At 27.8% G+C, this 18,222-nt stretch overlaps 1 protein-coding gene across 1 annotated transcript; it reads right to left on the reverse strand.

Annotated features, from left to right (window-relative positions):
* Positions 1-7,862: 7,862 nt before the first annotated feature.
* Positions 7,863-8,967, reverse strand: LOC119681976 (retinol dehydrogenase 14-like). The gene is made up of 2 exons (XM_038095299.1): positions 8,833-8,967; positions 7,863-8,773 (listed from the first exon to the last, which is right to left on the reverse strand). The coding sequence occupies exons 1-2, from the start codon at positions 8,963-8,965 to the stop codon at positions 8,043-8,045; spliced, it is 864 nt and encodes a 287-aa protein (XP_037951227.1). The 5' UTR covers positions 8,966-8,967; the 3' UTR covers positions 7,863-8,042.
* Between the last annotated feature and the right edge of the window lie 9,255 nt (positions 8,968-18,222).

Here is an 18,222-nt window from a genome sequence, read left to right on the forward strand (position 1 = left end):
CAAATTATTTTATAATTAATTAATTTGTTCTTCATAAAGTCAATGCTTCAACTTCAGTTTCACCTCAAATCAATATGTTACTCTGTAAAGCTGTGGAGATATAAGTCTTCTGCATTGTGTCACTGTGAAGCCTTTGGAAAGGAGTATCACTGTGAAAATATTACTCATTGCTAGGAATTTAATTTTAAAGTTAATTATTTTTGCTGAGAGCTACACTTCTATGACGACAAAAAAGCTATTTTAAAAATTAAATTGACTCGAATAGAAAAGAAAAGACAAGAACAAAAATTTAGTTAATTTATTGAGATTTGGTTAACACCTATAGTCCAAACAAATTGTATGCGAACTATAAACTAATTAAAAAGAAATTCGAATATTTTCTATAACCACTGTTGTGAGTACTTGGCAGCAAATCTTTGTTCTTGCGTTCTTTTCTATTCGAACCCTTCTGGAATTTGATTTTGTTTCTAAAAAGACATAGATTATATTATATAACTGTATTTTTTTATTTGTATTTTTTTTTTTGTTTATGGTCTTGCACTCATTTCTGCACATATCATCAGATTATTTGTTTTTTTTCTGTCCATATTAAATTTTTAATTTTACACAAGAAAATCTAAATATTTGCAAATAAAAAAATTAATACAAATTTTTTATCTTGTGTAAGTAAAAATTTGTAAAAACTTTTCTGCTGTTTTCTTTTAATTTTCACTCAAAATAGACAACAACTTGCAGGCATACAAATGAAGCCCCACCAGTGCCAATGGAGGAAAAGTATTTCATTGATTTTCGAAGCCTCTGAAATTCGTGAAAATGCTGCACTGACGGCTCCAGCAACGAAACCAAAACTAGAAGGCACAACGGGAAAATGCTTATAAGCTGAATTCTGCACATTAAAGAAAAGATACAAAAACACAAATCGAACGCATCAAAAGCCATGTTCTACTGGTGATATTATCCGTCCACCCCGGCTTAAATGTACTCAAAAGAAAAATCTCTTGCCCAGTGTTTAGCCAATTAATAATGCGAAAACAGATAAAATTGCATAAAAGATTTAAATACCAGAAACTCAAACAGACTCACGTGTTGAAAATTCACTACAATTAACAGTGGTGGCGATAACAGGTATATGCGTGTCACACATCGGCGTATCTCACAGATTGCCTAGGATTTCGATGATTCGATTGAGTGGTGCGTGTGTTTGCTTGCGAGTTTGTGGTGTTCAATGTTTACAGAATTTATTAACTCAACACAATTGATACAAATTGAAAATATGAATGTTGGGGTTGAATGGGAAGAGAGACCAGCTTACGTTACTATAGATACATTTTAATTAATTGAGAAGAAGTAGATTGTGCTTAAAGGTGCAACTTCTGATGCATATTTTTATTTACATCAAAGTTTATATTTACACAGCTGAATTTATGAATTTTTATATAATTATTTTTAGCTTCTGAAACTTTTTTTTTTTCATTAAAAAAACTGTTTTACTATATAGTTCAATTTTATTCGTTTATTCATCTTAGGAGAAATAATGAGAAATATGTATAGAAACGCAAAATATATAAGTATATGATTAAATATATTCAACCACGAAGACGCATTAGAAGTAATACCATATAGGAATAACAGGTATCACGCGGTGCTTATCCAGTACCTATCCACTTGTAACGGAATTAGGCAACATCTCTCCAAAGGACATAATGGCATTCTTAACTGCTACTCGTCTTTGGAACTAAAGTGGGTATATCACAATAATCCTCAAAGGATGCAGTGAGGTGGTGACACGTTCCCAACTCGTTTTAAAATCTAATCTAATCTATACCGTATAGGTCTGGAATAGTGTCTTTGAAAGACAGCTTTGAGCAATTGATAGTTGCCTTTGTACGTAATGTGAATGTGAAAGACAATTTGCTCCAGGTGAGCATTTAGGTACTTTAAAGGACTTTTTAGACACCATTTTGTTAGTGATTCCTATTAAGGTGCATGATTCATTTATTTTAAAAATTTTTATACAGGGGTAAGCATCTATACTATTTCTCATTTTTTAGTGCTATTCATTGTTACAGCAATTGCTAAATGTGAGTATGTGTCACACACTTAATAATAAGTTTGCAACCCTATTATATTTTTTCAGTAATTATATTAATTAGACTTATTTATTAACAATCAATTAATACATAAACGAAAAGATTAAGGAAATATAAATACAATGCAGATCATATTTTCCTTAAAAAAATATTTAAAATTTTTGATATTATAAACCATTTTAAAATATTTTTATAAAAATCATCAAATATTTAGGACCTCACGTACATTTTTTGTACTTAAAATCTTATATTTTCATGGCAAGTTATTTATCATCAACTTTTGCAATTTTCTGAGATAGAAACATTAGTATTAAAATAGATAGTATTTATCTATCTTTCTATAGTGCTGAAGTGATCGTAATAAAACATAATCTAAATAATGATCTAAATCTAAATTCTATGCCTGTGCTATTCGGTGGATGCATTAAAAGTTTACAACCAAGGACTACCGTGTTTTTATCGGGTCACTAAAGATCTATATATTCTGTAGCTACCTGTGTTAAAAGCTGATAGTTCGTAATAGAAGATAGTATTTGTTAATTATTTCACCATAATCATCACTAATATTTACTTTAGCCCAATGTTGTAGTAAAATTGTAAAATATACCAAATTTTTTTCAAAAACTCATTCCCCTTCGTTTGTATCATGACATTCATAATAAGTCTTGATAATAAAAATTTTACTACCGAAAATTATGATAATAGTACTTGTAAACAGCACTCTAATCATCTTTATAATTTCTTTTATTAAATTATTTTAAACTATAAAAGTAATATAATTTTCTTTATTTAGGCTGAATTTAGATTGCTTTTAGCATCAATCAGTTTTTAATATAAATAAAATAAAATGTCTACTTATGTAACTATTGCTCGTACCACAACACTTTAATCGAAAATATACCGAATGTTTTATCATAATTGAATCTGATAGTGTTCTTTTATCATTTAAACGATTTGAACAAATATAGAATGCACCCAGGTCACAACTACATCGGGTCACAGCACCCGGTTGAAGAAAATACAACCGACAACTCCACCTCAAATGAAAGCATACATACTAATACTCGTCTTCGTAACTTCACTTACCAACCACAATGACCTCAACATTTCCAAATCCTATGGAATATCCAGAACCACTAAAGTAATGAGCATCTGGATTTCATGAAACCAGGTTTCTCCCTAGGTAGAGTGCTGCAAGTGAAACCACTTACTATTAGTTATACTCTAAAAAGTAAGGGGGAGGGGGGTGCATTCCTAAGGGACACACAATATTCTACTTCCGGAATATTCTGAACCCTACACCGAAGTGGGATTTTAGGGGGTCTAATCGGAAAATTCATATAAATATTATTGTATATAATTTAACACATAGTGGTTAGATGTTACTGCATCTTTGTTGTCTTCAAAGACAAAAACAAAGGTTATTGTATTGAAATAATGAACACCTATTCCTATCTTCATGGTAAGAAAAAATCAACAAATCTGAAATCTGGCTTTAATAACTGCCTACAAATGTAAAAGCCTATATTACGAAATCCCATGGACCGTTTTTTCATTATAAAGCAGTACTTCAGCACACTTTTATGGTGTTACAATGAATGTCCTTCCTTCCTAGATATATGGTTTGACAGTAGAATTCTGTGTAGATCACAAAAAGGGTTTTGCTTTTATTCCATACCCACTATTATTTCGCGCCCAATAAACATATCTTATAGCACTTATTAGTAAAAACACACATTTCATTAAGTGACAAATTTGAGTTGTTTTTATCCTTTCGGAAATACTCCAAATATTCCAAATATGTTAAATATTTTTCCAACTGCTCCGAAATTAGTGGAACTGGTATATCAGCCAAAAGTATCAATGACCACAAACGTGTCAATATGACAAAGTGTGATGTACTTAGTGGTGACAGCTGGTCTAGGCATGGTTCTTAAAGTACAAAATAAAAAAAATTTAACAAAATTATTAAAAAGGAACTTCAGGACTATGTCGTTTAATAATTGAGTTTATCAGGAAATATTTTTGTTGTTTGGTCGCTCTAAAAATTGACTTTTAAAATTGACAGTTAAGGAATAGTTTTCCATGCCCAGTGGCTAATAAACTGATATGTCTTAAATTACACCATCGTCTCATCAATATGTCGTGTATACTGGAATAATGTTTTTTTTTTTTGATGATATCTCTTTGTCCTTCTGTTTTCAATGTTAAGTACACTTGAGTGAAGCGCGCTAAATTAATTGTAACGTGATATTTTCCGAAAGGGTTGCAAAAGGACTACTACTAATCAAGGTTTGCGCCTAAAGAAAAAATTTTTATACATTACATTAAAGTATACAAATTATAATATAAAAATACAAGAAAAAATATATAAATAACATGAAATACTCTTCTAAATATAAAATTTAAAATTAATTAATGTTTTCACTTTTTATTCCGCAATGTGAGAAAGTTTGTTCTTGAAAACGTTCACACATAACCAAAAATTAAATACTACTAATCAACCAAATTAAATCCTTAAATTATAGACATTAGACAAGATCAGTAAATATGCAAACATGGCATTAATCCTATTCTCTCTCGAACAAACTGCTCACGTTATCTATCACTGCTACAAATTTGATTGCGAAATGTTATTTGTATCTGTAATCCTTTGGAAAAATATTAAATTTCAATTACAGTCATTAAATAAAAATTAGTAAAAATAGTTGTAGCACAAATCGGCAAACAGCAATCATCATCACGATAAGAGCAAAAGTCACGTGTCAATGTATCTTTTGGCTTTCGATGTACTTACGAACTTATCTGCACCCTGTAATCTACCACAAAACGGCGCACACAAATTTACGCCTTTTATTTGCGGTACAATGAAATAATTGAGTGCGGAAAAGGGGACGTTAGAGTACGCAAAATGCATGCAATTTTTATCAGATTATGTCTCATTTAAGGTCCTTCGGGATATTTACAGTATCATTACTGGTTGTGTATGGCTTAAGCAGTATCCATTCAACAGGTGAGTTGGCGATTGTAGTGTGGGAACTTTTGCTTCACTCGCAAGGATTTTAAATTTAATAAATTAAATTTTTGGAACCAGTTTATTTTGATTTTGCTGTTTGGTTTGTAAAAGTCCTTCATTTTCAATCCAGAATATCAGATTACAGCTTGTTCCGCTGTGATTTGATGTGATACATTTTTCCCATGAAATGTGACTTTATTAAAACAATAGTTTTGACTTCTTAGTCAATTTTCTTGAGAACATAAAGAAATGATTTCGGATTTTCTTATTTAATTTAACATATAAACATAACAAATAATAAATCAGGATAATTATTTTATAAAGATTTTTTTCGAACAGTGAACTACAACAACAAAAATTAATTTTATATTATTTTAATCAATTGAATTTTTGACTGACCATACAGCTGTTTCGAGTATTGCCAAATACCCAACATCAGTGGTCTTGGAAATAATTCTTGTATTTAATTATTTGTAAATAATTTTTCGATATAAATTTTATAAACCATTTACTACCATATCTATAAACTGTTACTTCTATAAGATCCACATAATTCCCGTTTCATCTTATTTAGGAGGTAATCCAATTTTTAATAAGATTTATTTTAGAATTCAATTCAGACAAACAACTCCGTAATTATTCTATAGTAGAAAATTTATATCGCTCTCTTCGATTAAATTAAAGTCTAGATTTAAAATGAGTTTACTGTGTATTTATTCTTACACCTTTATATAATTTTGCATAATCTATTGTATATTGTTTCGTGTTTGCTGCCTTAAGATTACTTCTGTACTGTATAGATGGATAAATAATATATTCCGTTTCAAAAAAAAGTTTTCCGGCAAACCATTTTCTACGACAAGAGTTTCTTTTCTACGATTAGACAACTCTTATAAAATGTTAAATAGCTATTATCTATTGTGCTTTGTGATGCCACCTATGACTATTACTATGGATGGATAATTTATTTGATTTAAAAATAAAGTTTTCTGGAAAGCGGAAATTATATGTAAATCGGAACTCGTATATAGGTATATAGTTAATATATAGTATATTAATATATAGTATAACATTATATATATATAGTTATATAGTTAGTATATAGTTAATAGCTTAAAAGTTAAAATACCTAGTCGTAGGAAGATAAACTATTGTGGAGTTATTGGTATTGATTATAGAAGAAACTGATTTAAACTTACACGATTTTTCTACCACTAGTCAGAACGCTAAATATTATAAATTATTTTTTAAAAACTTTGCTTTTTACATATGCGTTTCATAGACTAATTTTCAGTTCTCTTCCCTAAATATTAATCTGTTAATTTTAATCGTTCTTTAATAACCTCTTATATATAAAATTGTAATTAATAATACATAATAATTTATTGTTAGTAAATAATTGAAACAGTATTTAAAAATTAGTTTAAAATCTTTGCCATTTAATCTGGATTAAAATTGCTTTCTTTGTCACGCAGTACAGTATTTCTGTAATCCCATCAATGATTATATTGCTTTAGCTTCTGAGTAATATTGTTTACTAAATTTATCTATGAATAGAAACTTATCTGTTAAGATTATACTTGCCACACAACAGTTTAGCAAAAGTTGTTTAATATACTGAACACTGTCTTTTGGAAATAACATTGTATGTATGGTATACAAGGCACTATTTTAACGATTTTGGACTTATAGCATATAAATTTTTTTCTTTCTTATAAATCTAAAGATACTTCATGCTTCAAAGAGTTTAATATTAACCAAAGACAATATTAACCGTAATTTGCACATAACTTCCGTATAAAAAACTTCTACATGCTAACAATAGTACCCTGTGTGAAATATAGATAATACTACTCGTATTTAGTACTACTAACAATACAAGAATCTATTGTTTTATGAACATATATATTTACAGTTTGCAAAATCGAATCGAAACTGTTCATAGACTGTTCTAACGCCGTTAAGACCAGGCGAATGGTAGTGATAGAAAAGGAGTATAGAGAACATTGGTTTTAGTTTTTTTATATTGCGTCTACGATATTTATTATTTGTTATAGTTTAAGATAAAGTAAATAAATATATTGTAATATAAAAACAACTGAAATGTCTTTTTGAATCTCACAAATGAAAAACAGATGTCACCAACTGCTAAAAGTTTTCGGAACAAATTTACTAGAAATCATTTCATTTCCCAATTATTAGTAAAAATAATTCCGCAAGTGCACTAGTATCGTATATTAGCACACACAATCATTTCAATTTTCTCCATATATGCTTTATTGAAACACATGTGAATACCTCCATACCTTGCATCCTCTTTAATATATTAAGACAATAGTTAGAACATTTAAAGACTATATAAAGCCCTTAGAACAGTGGTTCCCAACCGGTGGAGATGGGTAAAAATGCTCCGTGAATCAATTTTAAGAGGTGTGAATAGATAGCTGAGACCTCACTTATTGAATAATAAGCACAAAAAATTTCCAAGTAATTATATACCTATTTTATAGCCTATATAATGTAGTTATGCACTTATACAATTCATTATATATTATACCAGAGATACATAAAGCATATTAAAATAAAAACAAAAGTACATAGTGGTAAAAAAAAGGTTGGTAACCACAGCTTTAAAAGAGATAGTTGTACACCTCAAAACTATGGGTTCTAAACGCTGAGTTGTTCAGTATATATTGACTTAAATATGGAACTAATTTTTGTTTTATATTGAAACGATACGACATACTTCAATTAAATGCAAATCTTTAAGTAAATATATTTTATTTATTAATAAAAAAGTTTTATAGTTTGTATAAAATTTCTCTCCTGCTCACTCATTGGAAAAATAATTAAAATAACTAAAAGTGTTTTGTAAACTAGAAAAGCTTTAAAAAAAACTTAAATGTTTTCCCTAACCAGTCGATCTAAGTATATTATTAGATTTTTGGATCTTGTGGAGTTAATTTAACCAATTTAATAGATTCTTCCCATAATTTTTTAGCTTTTTCCTCATCCATAGCAGCGGCATTTAGTGTAGCTTCCTTGCAGTCCATATAATATTTTCCTGATACATTGGCAACTTCATCAGATGTAGCCAAGTAAATAGTGGTTTGAGCACCAGCTTTTGGTGTCTTGAAGAAACCTTTAGTAATTGCCATCATGGGTAAATTAAGTGGGAAAGGAATATTGCGCCATATACCAGAATCAATCATACCAGGATGTAAGAAGTTCACAGTAACACCACTACCTTCCAAACGCTTAGCCAATTCACGAGCAAAGTAAATATTTGCATATTTCGATACATAATACAAATAAGCAGCGGGGAAAGTGCCAATCGGGTTCAGTTTATCTAAGTTGACAGATGCCAAACGATATAATTCCGATGCTACTATGACAATACGTGATGGTGTGCTCTTCTTTAGTACATCAATGAGTAAATGTGTAAGAAGGAAAGGACCGTAATGATTAGTAGCCATTGTTAATTCAATACCATCTTCACTTGTCTGACCACGGAAGGCCAAGGCCATGCCGGCATTGTGAATCAAAACATCGATTTTCTTTTCATTCTTAACAATATCGGCAGCAAAATCTCGTACTGATTTTTGAGATCCCAAATCCAGTTTCTTCACGATTAGTTTGCTGTTGCCAGTCTCTTTTGTGATTTCATCTGAAGAAAATGAAAATGTATATATTTGTATTAATATATGACAAATAAAAATTATCTACCTTTCACTGCATTTGCTGTTTCCAAATTTCTGCAAGCCATTATAATACGGGCTCCACGCTTGGCCAAATCGCGGGTGGTCTCCTTTCCAATGCCGCTGTTTGCACCGGTAATAATGACTGTTTTACCTTCCATTTTGTTCTGAAAAATTGAACAAATTTATTATTGAAGAGTTTACAGTTGCGAATTATATAAATATAAAAATTAATTAATAATTATGTACATATTACACATGTTAATGCTGTGATTATGCTAATATTATCGCAGAAACCACACTTAGTAGAATACACTTATGTTAGTTGTATAAAAAAATAGACTATCTAATATAACTCTTATAATTTGTATTTAGTGTCTAACATACTATGTAGACTATTTTATTACTTGTTGCTCTGTTATTCAAAATATAAAGCGTTAGGTATGCATAAAAAAAGTTATCTACACAAATAGAAGTCATACGAAAAGTAACCTGTTATTAAACACATTTAATTATTAATTACTTCATCACATTACAGAATCGTGTATAAAATTGGAGGAAGATGCTAGAACCCTATGAATATAGCGCAGTGGCATATCCGGGAGGCTTAGGTGATATACCATACCCTTAACAATATAATCTATATATAATACACTTAAAAAAACTCTGCCAAAAGAATATACTAGTATATACTCCAGAGATACAATTCTGACCATGTCACACTAAAAAGCGCCAAAGAAATCCAATTTAAGGTATCGATATCTGGAAGAGGATGAAGGATTGAAGGATTACAAGAACGACCGATATTCACATAGAAAAAGCAGAATAAGATGTAGGAAAGTTTAGGTCAAATAATAGAAATTATTAGCAATTTAAATTTCGATATAGATTTTTTAAAAATCTGTATTCGAAAGTTTACCTAATGATCTATAGTCAACATTTGCTACTACTAAATGAAATATCAACTGAAATTTTATTAATAGTATCGATAGCGGCATGGAAGAGTTTTTAGAGACGCATTGTTGTCACACAAAAAAATTATGTATCATCAATATTTCACTTAAATATGATTACTTAAAAGTCGAGTCATACTTTCTCACAGTTTGCTCAGGATTTTGCTAATGTGCCACGACGACCTATTTTATCAAAGATATACTTTAGAAGAAGTACGGAAAAACGGAAAGAACTCGATCAGATACGATCAAAACCGTAATCACAGTGAAGGTATCAATACACATATAGTATATTTATATACTCCAATCAGATCTTACCCTCAACTACAGCATATATAGTAGTACAATAATTAGAATAAAGGGGATCGGGACGTTAATCATTCTTAGTCACAGGGATTAAGAAAAAACCAGGAGTTGCAAAGAAAGTATAAATAATATACTAATAGTAAATAGTTCTACCTTTAATAACTATAAAATATGTTTACTTACTGATTATCTGGCGCTATACTTATATGATCTAATTCCGCATTTTATTCGATTATTATAAGTTTCGGAAAATATGATTGTATACTCGTATATCTATAGGGAAATTAAGATATACGAGTCCACTAATTAAGATGGTGAAAGTATTATTGTCATTAAATTATATACTCGTATTATATTTCCTGAATAAACAATGCTTATTACGTCAATAAACTTTAATGAACTGCAGTTTTAAATACTATTAACTTCTTATCACGACCTTTTAGCAATTATTTATAGTAAATATTTAATAATAATGTGCTACAGTGCTTTTCTACACCTAATAATTATTGAAATTTATTATTATTTAATAACAAAACAACAGATTTTTTAAACGACATCACCTTTCGGTCTTTTTATGAGTATGATTAAGCAATGAGCATCTCAATTTTTACAGTGTATTTTAGTATAAGATACCGTGGTATGACAACGAAACTTATAAGCTATGATTAAATGAAACTGTTCCGGTTTTAATTTTAACAACTTTTTCAATTTTTTTATTATGTTAATTTATCCGTAAAACTAATTTTATTATATGTACCTATACCTTGTCATAAAAATTTTTATCATCATTAAATTCTGACCTTACTACGGATATATTAAACATTGAGGGAATTTTTAGGTAATTAAGTTTAATTTAAGTTTAGTTGAGATAACTAGAGAAGTAGGGAATTGTTTTTAGTTTATATATGATTTTTTTATTTTTCTAACACACACTTATTGTGAGTCCGTCTGAAATGGAGGAAGACCAACAAACCGTACTCAATTTTAAACATTATATACTGCATTAGAATTTGCTATCTCATAATTCTATAGATAACTTATATTCATACCTCAACTTTGTTTAAGAATTCGGTTCTCTCATACCCAACAGAGATTACTAGGTAAAATAAAGTAGTTCCTGCTAATAGGGTTGTAATTTACATTTGCGCTCGATACTAAATGACAGAGTCATTCATGAAATCGTTTTCAATTAACTGGGTCTTAGTATGTCAATTGGAGTGCCTAATCATTACAGGGTCTTTTACACAGAGTAATGATAATTCACTGCGGAGCAAAGTGGGTCCTAAGCTATATGGTTTCTTACCTAGTACTATGGTATTGGATTGCTGCTTATTTGGAATGCTTAAAATAATCAAATTTTAATCTACACCCCAAAGACTTTTGTCAGAGTAGTGGCTCTGCAGATGAGAAGGAAACTGAAATCCACATTGTGTATCAGTGTTTTTCATTGGCTAAGTGACAAAACAAAATCTTTGAGCCCCTAACCTGACAAAGCTATCATGTTTTGAAACTTCAGACAAAGTTTACAGACGTATCAAGTTGGTTCCTTTTATTTGAATAGGGGAGTAGTTCATTTTCAAAGTAATGATGATATTTCTGCATTAAATGTTTACTCTTACTTTTAATTGGATCTTCAGGTTTAGCAAACAACAGTGCACGATGTTGACACTTCAACAATCACCTAATGACCTGTAATAAGAGACTTAAGTAGATTAACATTACTCCTTGTGACACTTAGAAAAGTATTAGTTGTTTTGTGATATATTATGATATTATAGTATGTAGTAGTTTTACTTATCTGTCTGAAATTTTCTTTCTTTTCAGTAATTATAAATTTTATAAATCTCTACGGTAATATTGTACATAAAAGTTCTTTATACTATTATACAGAAATAATAGTTTAATTGTCCTCTCCACCTTGTCTATTAATTTACTAAAATTGAAACTAATTACTGTAATTTTTCCTACAAATGCTAAGTAAACTTAATAGCCTTTAACTACAACAACGTTTTACATATTTTGTGAAGGATGTTTTGAAATGCGACGCTGAAAACTTATATTAATAATATATTTCTTCGACCGACTTTAATTGTTGCAAGAAATTGAAAACAATAAATACTCGATAATAGCCAATACACGATAATCATTAAAAATATGTTAATATTATGTTAAAATCTCATTATACAAATTAAGTATTGTATTCTATATTGCAAAAGTATAGATATTTAATAAAAAAACTTTTTAAATATAACTTTTTTTATATACATACATATATGAATAAACAACTTAGACCGAGGCTAATAATGTGGCCGGAGTACTAGGTTCTTAACGGATGCACCATCTGTATCATATTAATATACATTTAATCTTTATTTAAATGTTATTTCAAAAGTAATCTATTAATTTATCTATTGATTTGGTGATTTAGTCTATTAATTTACTAAAATTAAAACTAATTACTGTAATTTCTCCTACAAATGCTAAGTAAATAGCCTTTAATAGCCTTTAACTACAACAACGTTTTACATATTTTGTGAAGAATGTTTTGAAATGCGACGCTGAAAACTTATATTAATAATATATTTTTTCGACCGACTTTAAGTGTTGCAGAAAATTGAAAAAAATAAATACTCGACAATGGCCAATACTTGATAATCATTAAAAATATGTTAATATTATGTTAAAATCACATTATACAAATTAAGTATTGTATTCTATATTGCAAAAGTATAGATATTTAATAAAAAACTTTTTAAATATAACTTTTTTTTATATACATATATGAATAAACAACTTAGACCGAGGCTAATAATGTGGCTGGAGTACTAGGTTCTTAACGGATGCACCATCTGTATCATATTAATATACATTTAATCTTTATTTAAATGTTATTTCAAAAGTAATCTATTAATTTATCTATTGATTTGGTGATTTAGTCTATTAATTTACTAAAATTAAAACTAATTACTGTAATTTCTCCTACAAATGCTAAGTAAATAGCCTTTAATAGCCTTTAACTACAACAACGTTTTACATATTTTGTGAAGAATGTTTTGAAATGCGACTTTGAAAACTTATATTAATAATATATTTCTTCGACCGACTTTAAGTGTTGCAGAAAATTGAAAAAAATAAATACTCGATAATAGCCAATACTCTTTAATCATTAAAAATATGTTAATATTATGTTAAAATCTCATTATACAAATTAAGTATTGTATTCTATATGGCAAAAGTATAGATATTTAATAAAAAACTTTTTAAATATAACTTTTTTTATATACATATATGAATAAACAACTTAGACCGAGGCTAATAATGTGGCTGGAGTACTAGGTTCTTAACGGATGCACCATCTGTATCATATTAATATACATTTAATCTTTATTTAAATATTATTTCAAAAGTAATAGGTATTTTGTTAATATTAAAAATATATTGTATCTCTTTATTAAAATTAATATCAAATAGATTTTTTAAATAGAAATGTAAAATACTTTCAAAAATGTCCAATATTATATCGTATATGCGAAAAGAAAATTAAAATAGAATTATGTCTACAGTTTTTAACTCATCCATAGAAATTAATTAAAATAGAACTTTCAACCAACAGAATAGGGAAATTGGGACTACTAAAGCCATAATGTGTAATTATTCCAATTTTTACCTCAGTGAAGCATCTGCCGGATGTTATGCGTAAGTAGAAGCGAATACTCAATAAAGTGGCAACGAATGCCGAAAAAAGTGCCATTAGAAAGACGTCGCATACGTAATGCTCACTTGACAACAAACCCAAGAAACCCATCTAAAATATGCATAAGTAAATAATTATTATATCTGCAAAACACTCTTTTATTTCTATAACATAATTATAGTTAGTGGACTAAGAGTAGCAACGTGACAGCGGTAAAAAAACAATAATGAATTTTTTATAATTTATTCACAAATTTTTATAATTCAGTCTAAGTCTGATTTTATTGGTATTTTTTTATATTTCTTTTACTTTTTTTTTTTTTTTTTTTGAATTTTAGTTGTTACACAACACACGATCAGCAACGCTTATACCAGTTAAGATACTTTATATTTTGAAAAAAAAAAAATTTTCGACAATTTTTTTTTTTGTATCTTGTATGTTTGTATGTCAAGATGAAATTTAGAGTTTAAGGTTAAATTTAATTAGCAAATATTTTGTAATCAAATTCAAAACTAACACAAACTGCAAAATCTATTATAAAATTTGTTAATTTATTTTTTATGTCTTAATATTATTATTTTTTTTTTTATAAAGAAAGTATCTATTTATATTACCTAAAGTAAAAAATTTGTAAACATAAATCTAATGAAAGAGGTAAGTCGATATACTGCAATTATAACTTCATTTCACCTTATATATGTATGGACTAACTATTGTTAACAAAGTTTATAACTGCTGTTATTGATAAAAAAAAAGTATATATCAATTATCATACATATAATATATATAAAAATATATAATATATATCTATATAAATAAATAGCAAAGTGGAAAAGCATATTCTGTGTCAATGCACTTGCTAAATATACTTTATTCCAGTCTACAATGAAAATTTTAAAAGGTTTTTGAGTTCAAATGAATCAAAATTATAATTGCTTTATAAACCCTGAGGTTTTTATTATTTATATACGGCATCACAATGGGCCAATAGGCCTAAGTGGATCCACTAGGGATCACCGGTATAACCTAACCTTTCAAAACTCGTGTACGAGGAAACTGCAGATTCTAATAAAAAAGGGTAATAAAACTCGTCTTTTACAATAATCAAAAAAATGGATCCCTCAACTTCATCAAACTTTCATTGAACTGAATGAAGCTTAGAGTTTTAAACGGAGGAAAATTGTAATTGATAACTATATAATAGATTTTTATAATAATATATATTGGTATAATAGATTTTAAAACCAACGATATACCATTGCACCCTGCTTATTACAGAGAGATACCTAAGTCAGGGCTTTGAAGTTTTTGAGGTTAATGCTAATGTAGTCACTATTAGGGTAAAAACAACTATGTTTAAAGGAACAGTTTGTAAGGATGGCTTTTTTAATGTATGAGTGAGAAACTACGTTTTGTAGTATTACAAAAATTGGTGGATTATGATTTAGGGAACTTTTATTAAATAAAAATAAAGTGTACTAAACTATTCTATGCAAAGTCTTGTATAGAATAAAATATACAAAGTCTTGTATAGAATAAAGTGAATTCTCTAGAACTGTGTATGTAAAGGTCTTTAGGTTTAAAGTTAACATCCGTTTATAGTCTTTATTTCAAATGAAATAGTGAGACATATCAATTAGAATAATTAAAAAATAATACTACTTAAACAATAAAAATGAGTTGATTTCATTTAAATGCAAATGTAAAGAATCTCACCTTTCAAATTACAAAATTGTAAATATTATGAACATTGTTAAGTAGATTTCAATTTCATCATAAAAAACAAATAACAAAATTAATTACATGAGTAATTCATGGGAAATTATTTATTGCGAAAAAAATTGTTTACATTTTCATTTTTTAAGGCCATAAAAAAAAATCTACTAAAAAATATTATTTATTTAAACATGAAAACTATAGATGATCAGGTAAATATTTATTTTTCTTTATGATCAATCATTTGGAAAGAAAAATCACTTTTACTATATTTAATATATCTTTTAGATCGGCTTTGATACTATAAGTATCAGTTATATATATTGAAGAAAGCAGTGCTAAAACCCATAAATTAGTACGTGTATTTATATGTATAATATATATAATTATAGTTAGGCTTATTGCATGCAATTTTAAAAAACCTTTTAGAATTTCTGATCCAAATATTTGAACGCTTTATCAAACGTACCAATTAATTTTTACTCTCTTATAACATTTATAAAAATACAATATAGTAAATATTCGCTATTTATATGTAGATAGCATAATGTAATCTAGCCAGTTAGTAGAATTAACCGATCGCGCTATATATAACTATTTATATCTCTGTTTATATGACTCTGTCAAAACTCTGTCAATATTTATCTCTCAATATTTAATGAAACCAATTAGCATAATAAAGAAAAAGACAATAGTGGTTTACGATTCTAGTTTTGCAGAGTACAATTATCTAAAAAAATCTTTTTCATTACAAAAGATCATAACGTATTCTTTTAAATAGTTCTATAATTGTAGATAAGAGAATTCATGTCCCAAAAGTATCCAACTGGCTCAAAACAAATTCAAGTAATCACAAAAAGCAATATCAGATGTCTCAACTCTTTATGATCTAGATAACATTCCATCAAATCAGTTAGACATCTCAAATTTTAAAATGGCTCAGCCGATATGAGAATCTCGAATCCATCAAACCGAATATGAGTTGGAGAATGTTTCAACAGCTTCATTATTATATTAATATAAAAATTATTATAACGAAAAATGTACTAGAACCGTTAGGGGCGATTTCACAGTCGTTACTTAAGTCTCAAAACTGAATTAAGAATAATAATTAAGTCTATTATAACAAAAAATGTACTAGAACTCTTAGGGGCGCTTTCACAGTCGTAACTTAAGTCTCAAAACTGACTTAAGAATGAACAAATTAAGTCAGCAGAGTTGATGATTAAGCCAGTATTGAGACTACGGCACGACTATAAAATAGTGCTTAAATCACATATACGTGCCTTATATTGTAGTTCCAAGTGATCGATTTGAGCAACATGTATATGAACAAGTTTAATATGAAAGGTCCGAATTTTTAAACTAATTGTAAAAATTGGCATGTTAAACAAACGGTTCAAGAAACATAAATCTTTTTGACCTAAAATACCCAATTATTGGTGGAGCATGTCATATATATTTTAGCAAGAAGAAACATGAATATTAAACTAGATATAAATATTAGTATATGTGTGATCTTTAAAATCCTTCAAATTCATTTTTTGTTTTTTATAAAATCTGAATCCCCAAAAAATTTGTTTAAAACCTATGTGTGTTTTGTTTAATAATGTTTTTTTTGTATATAAAATATATTATATACATATTTATATACATATTTATACATATTTTTAAAAAAACACATATAATTTTTTTAGTTTAATACTAATTAAAATTTTGCTTAGTCATATCATTTAATTCATTTCACTATTCCATATATGAATTCTACTAAAATCGGTAAGGCAGCCGGTGTCTACTCTAATATTGTATTATAGGGAGATTATCGGTATAATATTTTTCGCCTAACATATTCTCAATAAAGATCTTTTTTAAAAAATCCCTAATATATGTATATATATAAAGTAATTAATTTCAAAAGCTTTTTATTTATTAATTAATCATTTATAATTTAATTTTATTATTTAAAGTGTGATGACTTAGCTAATATGTCTTATTTATTTATAGTATTTTAAGTAGTCCACTACATTCGTTTACGTTTTTTACAATAATAGTATCTATTCAATAATAGATATGAGAATTGTATAATATTAAAATGATTTTTTTAAAGTCGTGCTTTGTAACAATTTAGCGTTAATATTTAAAATAATTTTTTGATTCATTATAATAACTAGTTATTATATAATAAACATATGCATTTTGTTTTTATTTAATTGTGTTAATTTTGATAAATGATTAAAATCTCTTGAGAAACGTATATGTAAACTAACACTTTCACTTCATTGAAATGACCACAAAAAACTTACAGATTACAGATTACGAAATATTTCTTTTAAAAACAAAATGTAAAAAAAAACGGTATAAAATATATCGGAATAAAAAGCATTAAATAAAGCTAAAACCAAAGTTCAATGACAATTTTACAATGTTTTTTTTAACCACGTCACAACGTAGCAAAAGCGAAGAAGATACAAGATACATATTTCAACTTTCTTTATACCATTTTTCTCTTTTTTTATATTTTTATTTTTTTCTTTTTTAATTTTTACTTATTTCATTTTTTCATGGCTATTTTCCGAAACTCTTGACTATAAAACTTACAAGAATTTTATTAAATATACATGCATATTCCACAAAAATTATGTATCTGTATCTTAACACACACGAGCAGATTTTGACCTCATTAAGCAACTTTTTACTTAAGCAGCAATTTTTCAAAATAAATTCCAAGCAAATTTCCAAATAAAATTTT

The sequence above is a fragment of the Teleopsis dalmanni genome, chromosome 2 (genome assembly GCF_002237135.1).
Source record: "Teleopsis dalmanni isolate 2A chromosome 2, ASM223713v2, whole genome shotgun sequence".
NCBI classification, from domain to species: domain Eukaryota; kingdom Metazoa; phylum Arthropoda; class Insecta; order Diptera; family Diopsidae; genus Teleopsis; species Teleopsis dalmanni.

Bases quoted from the DNA above. Each gene is read 5' to 3' on its own strand.
- LOC119681976 (XM_038095299.1), bottom strand. From the start codon at position 8,965: ATGGAAGGTAAAACAGTCATTATTACCGGTGCAAACAGCGGCATTGGA. The intron at 8,774-8,832 runs GTAGATAATTTT...CATTTTCTTCAG, and splicing joins AACAGCAAATGCAGTGAAAG to ATGAAATCACAAAAGAGACT.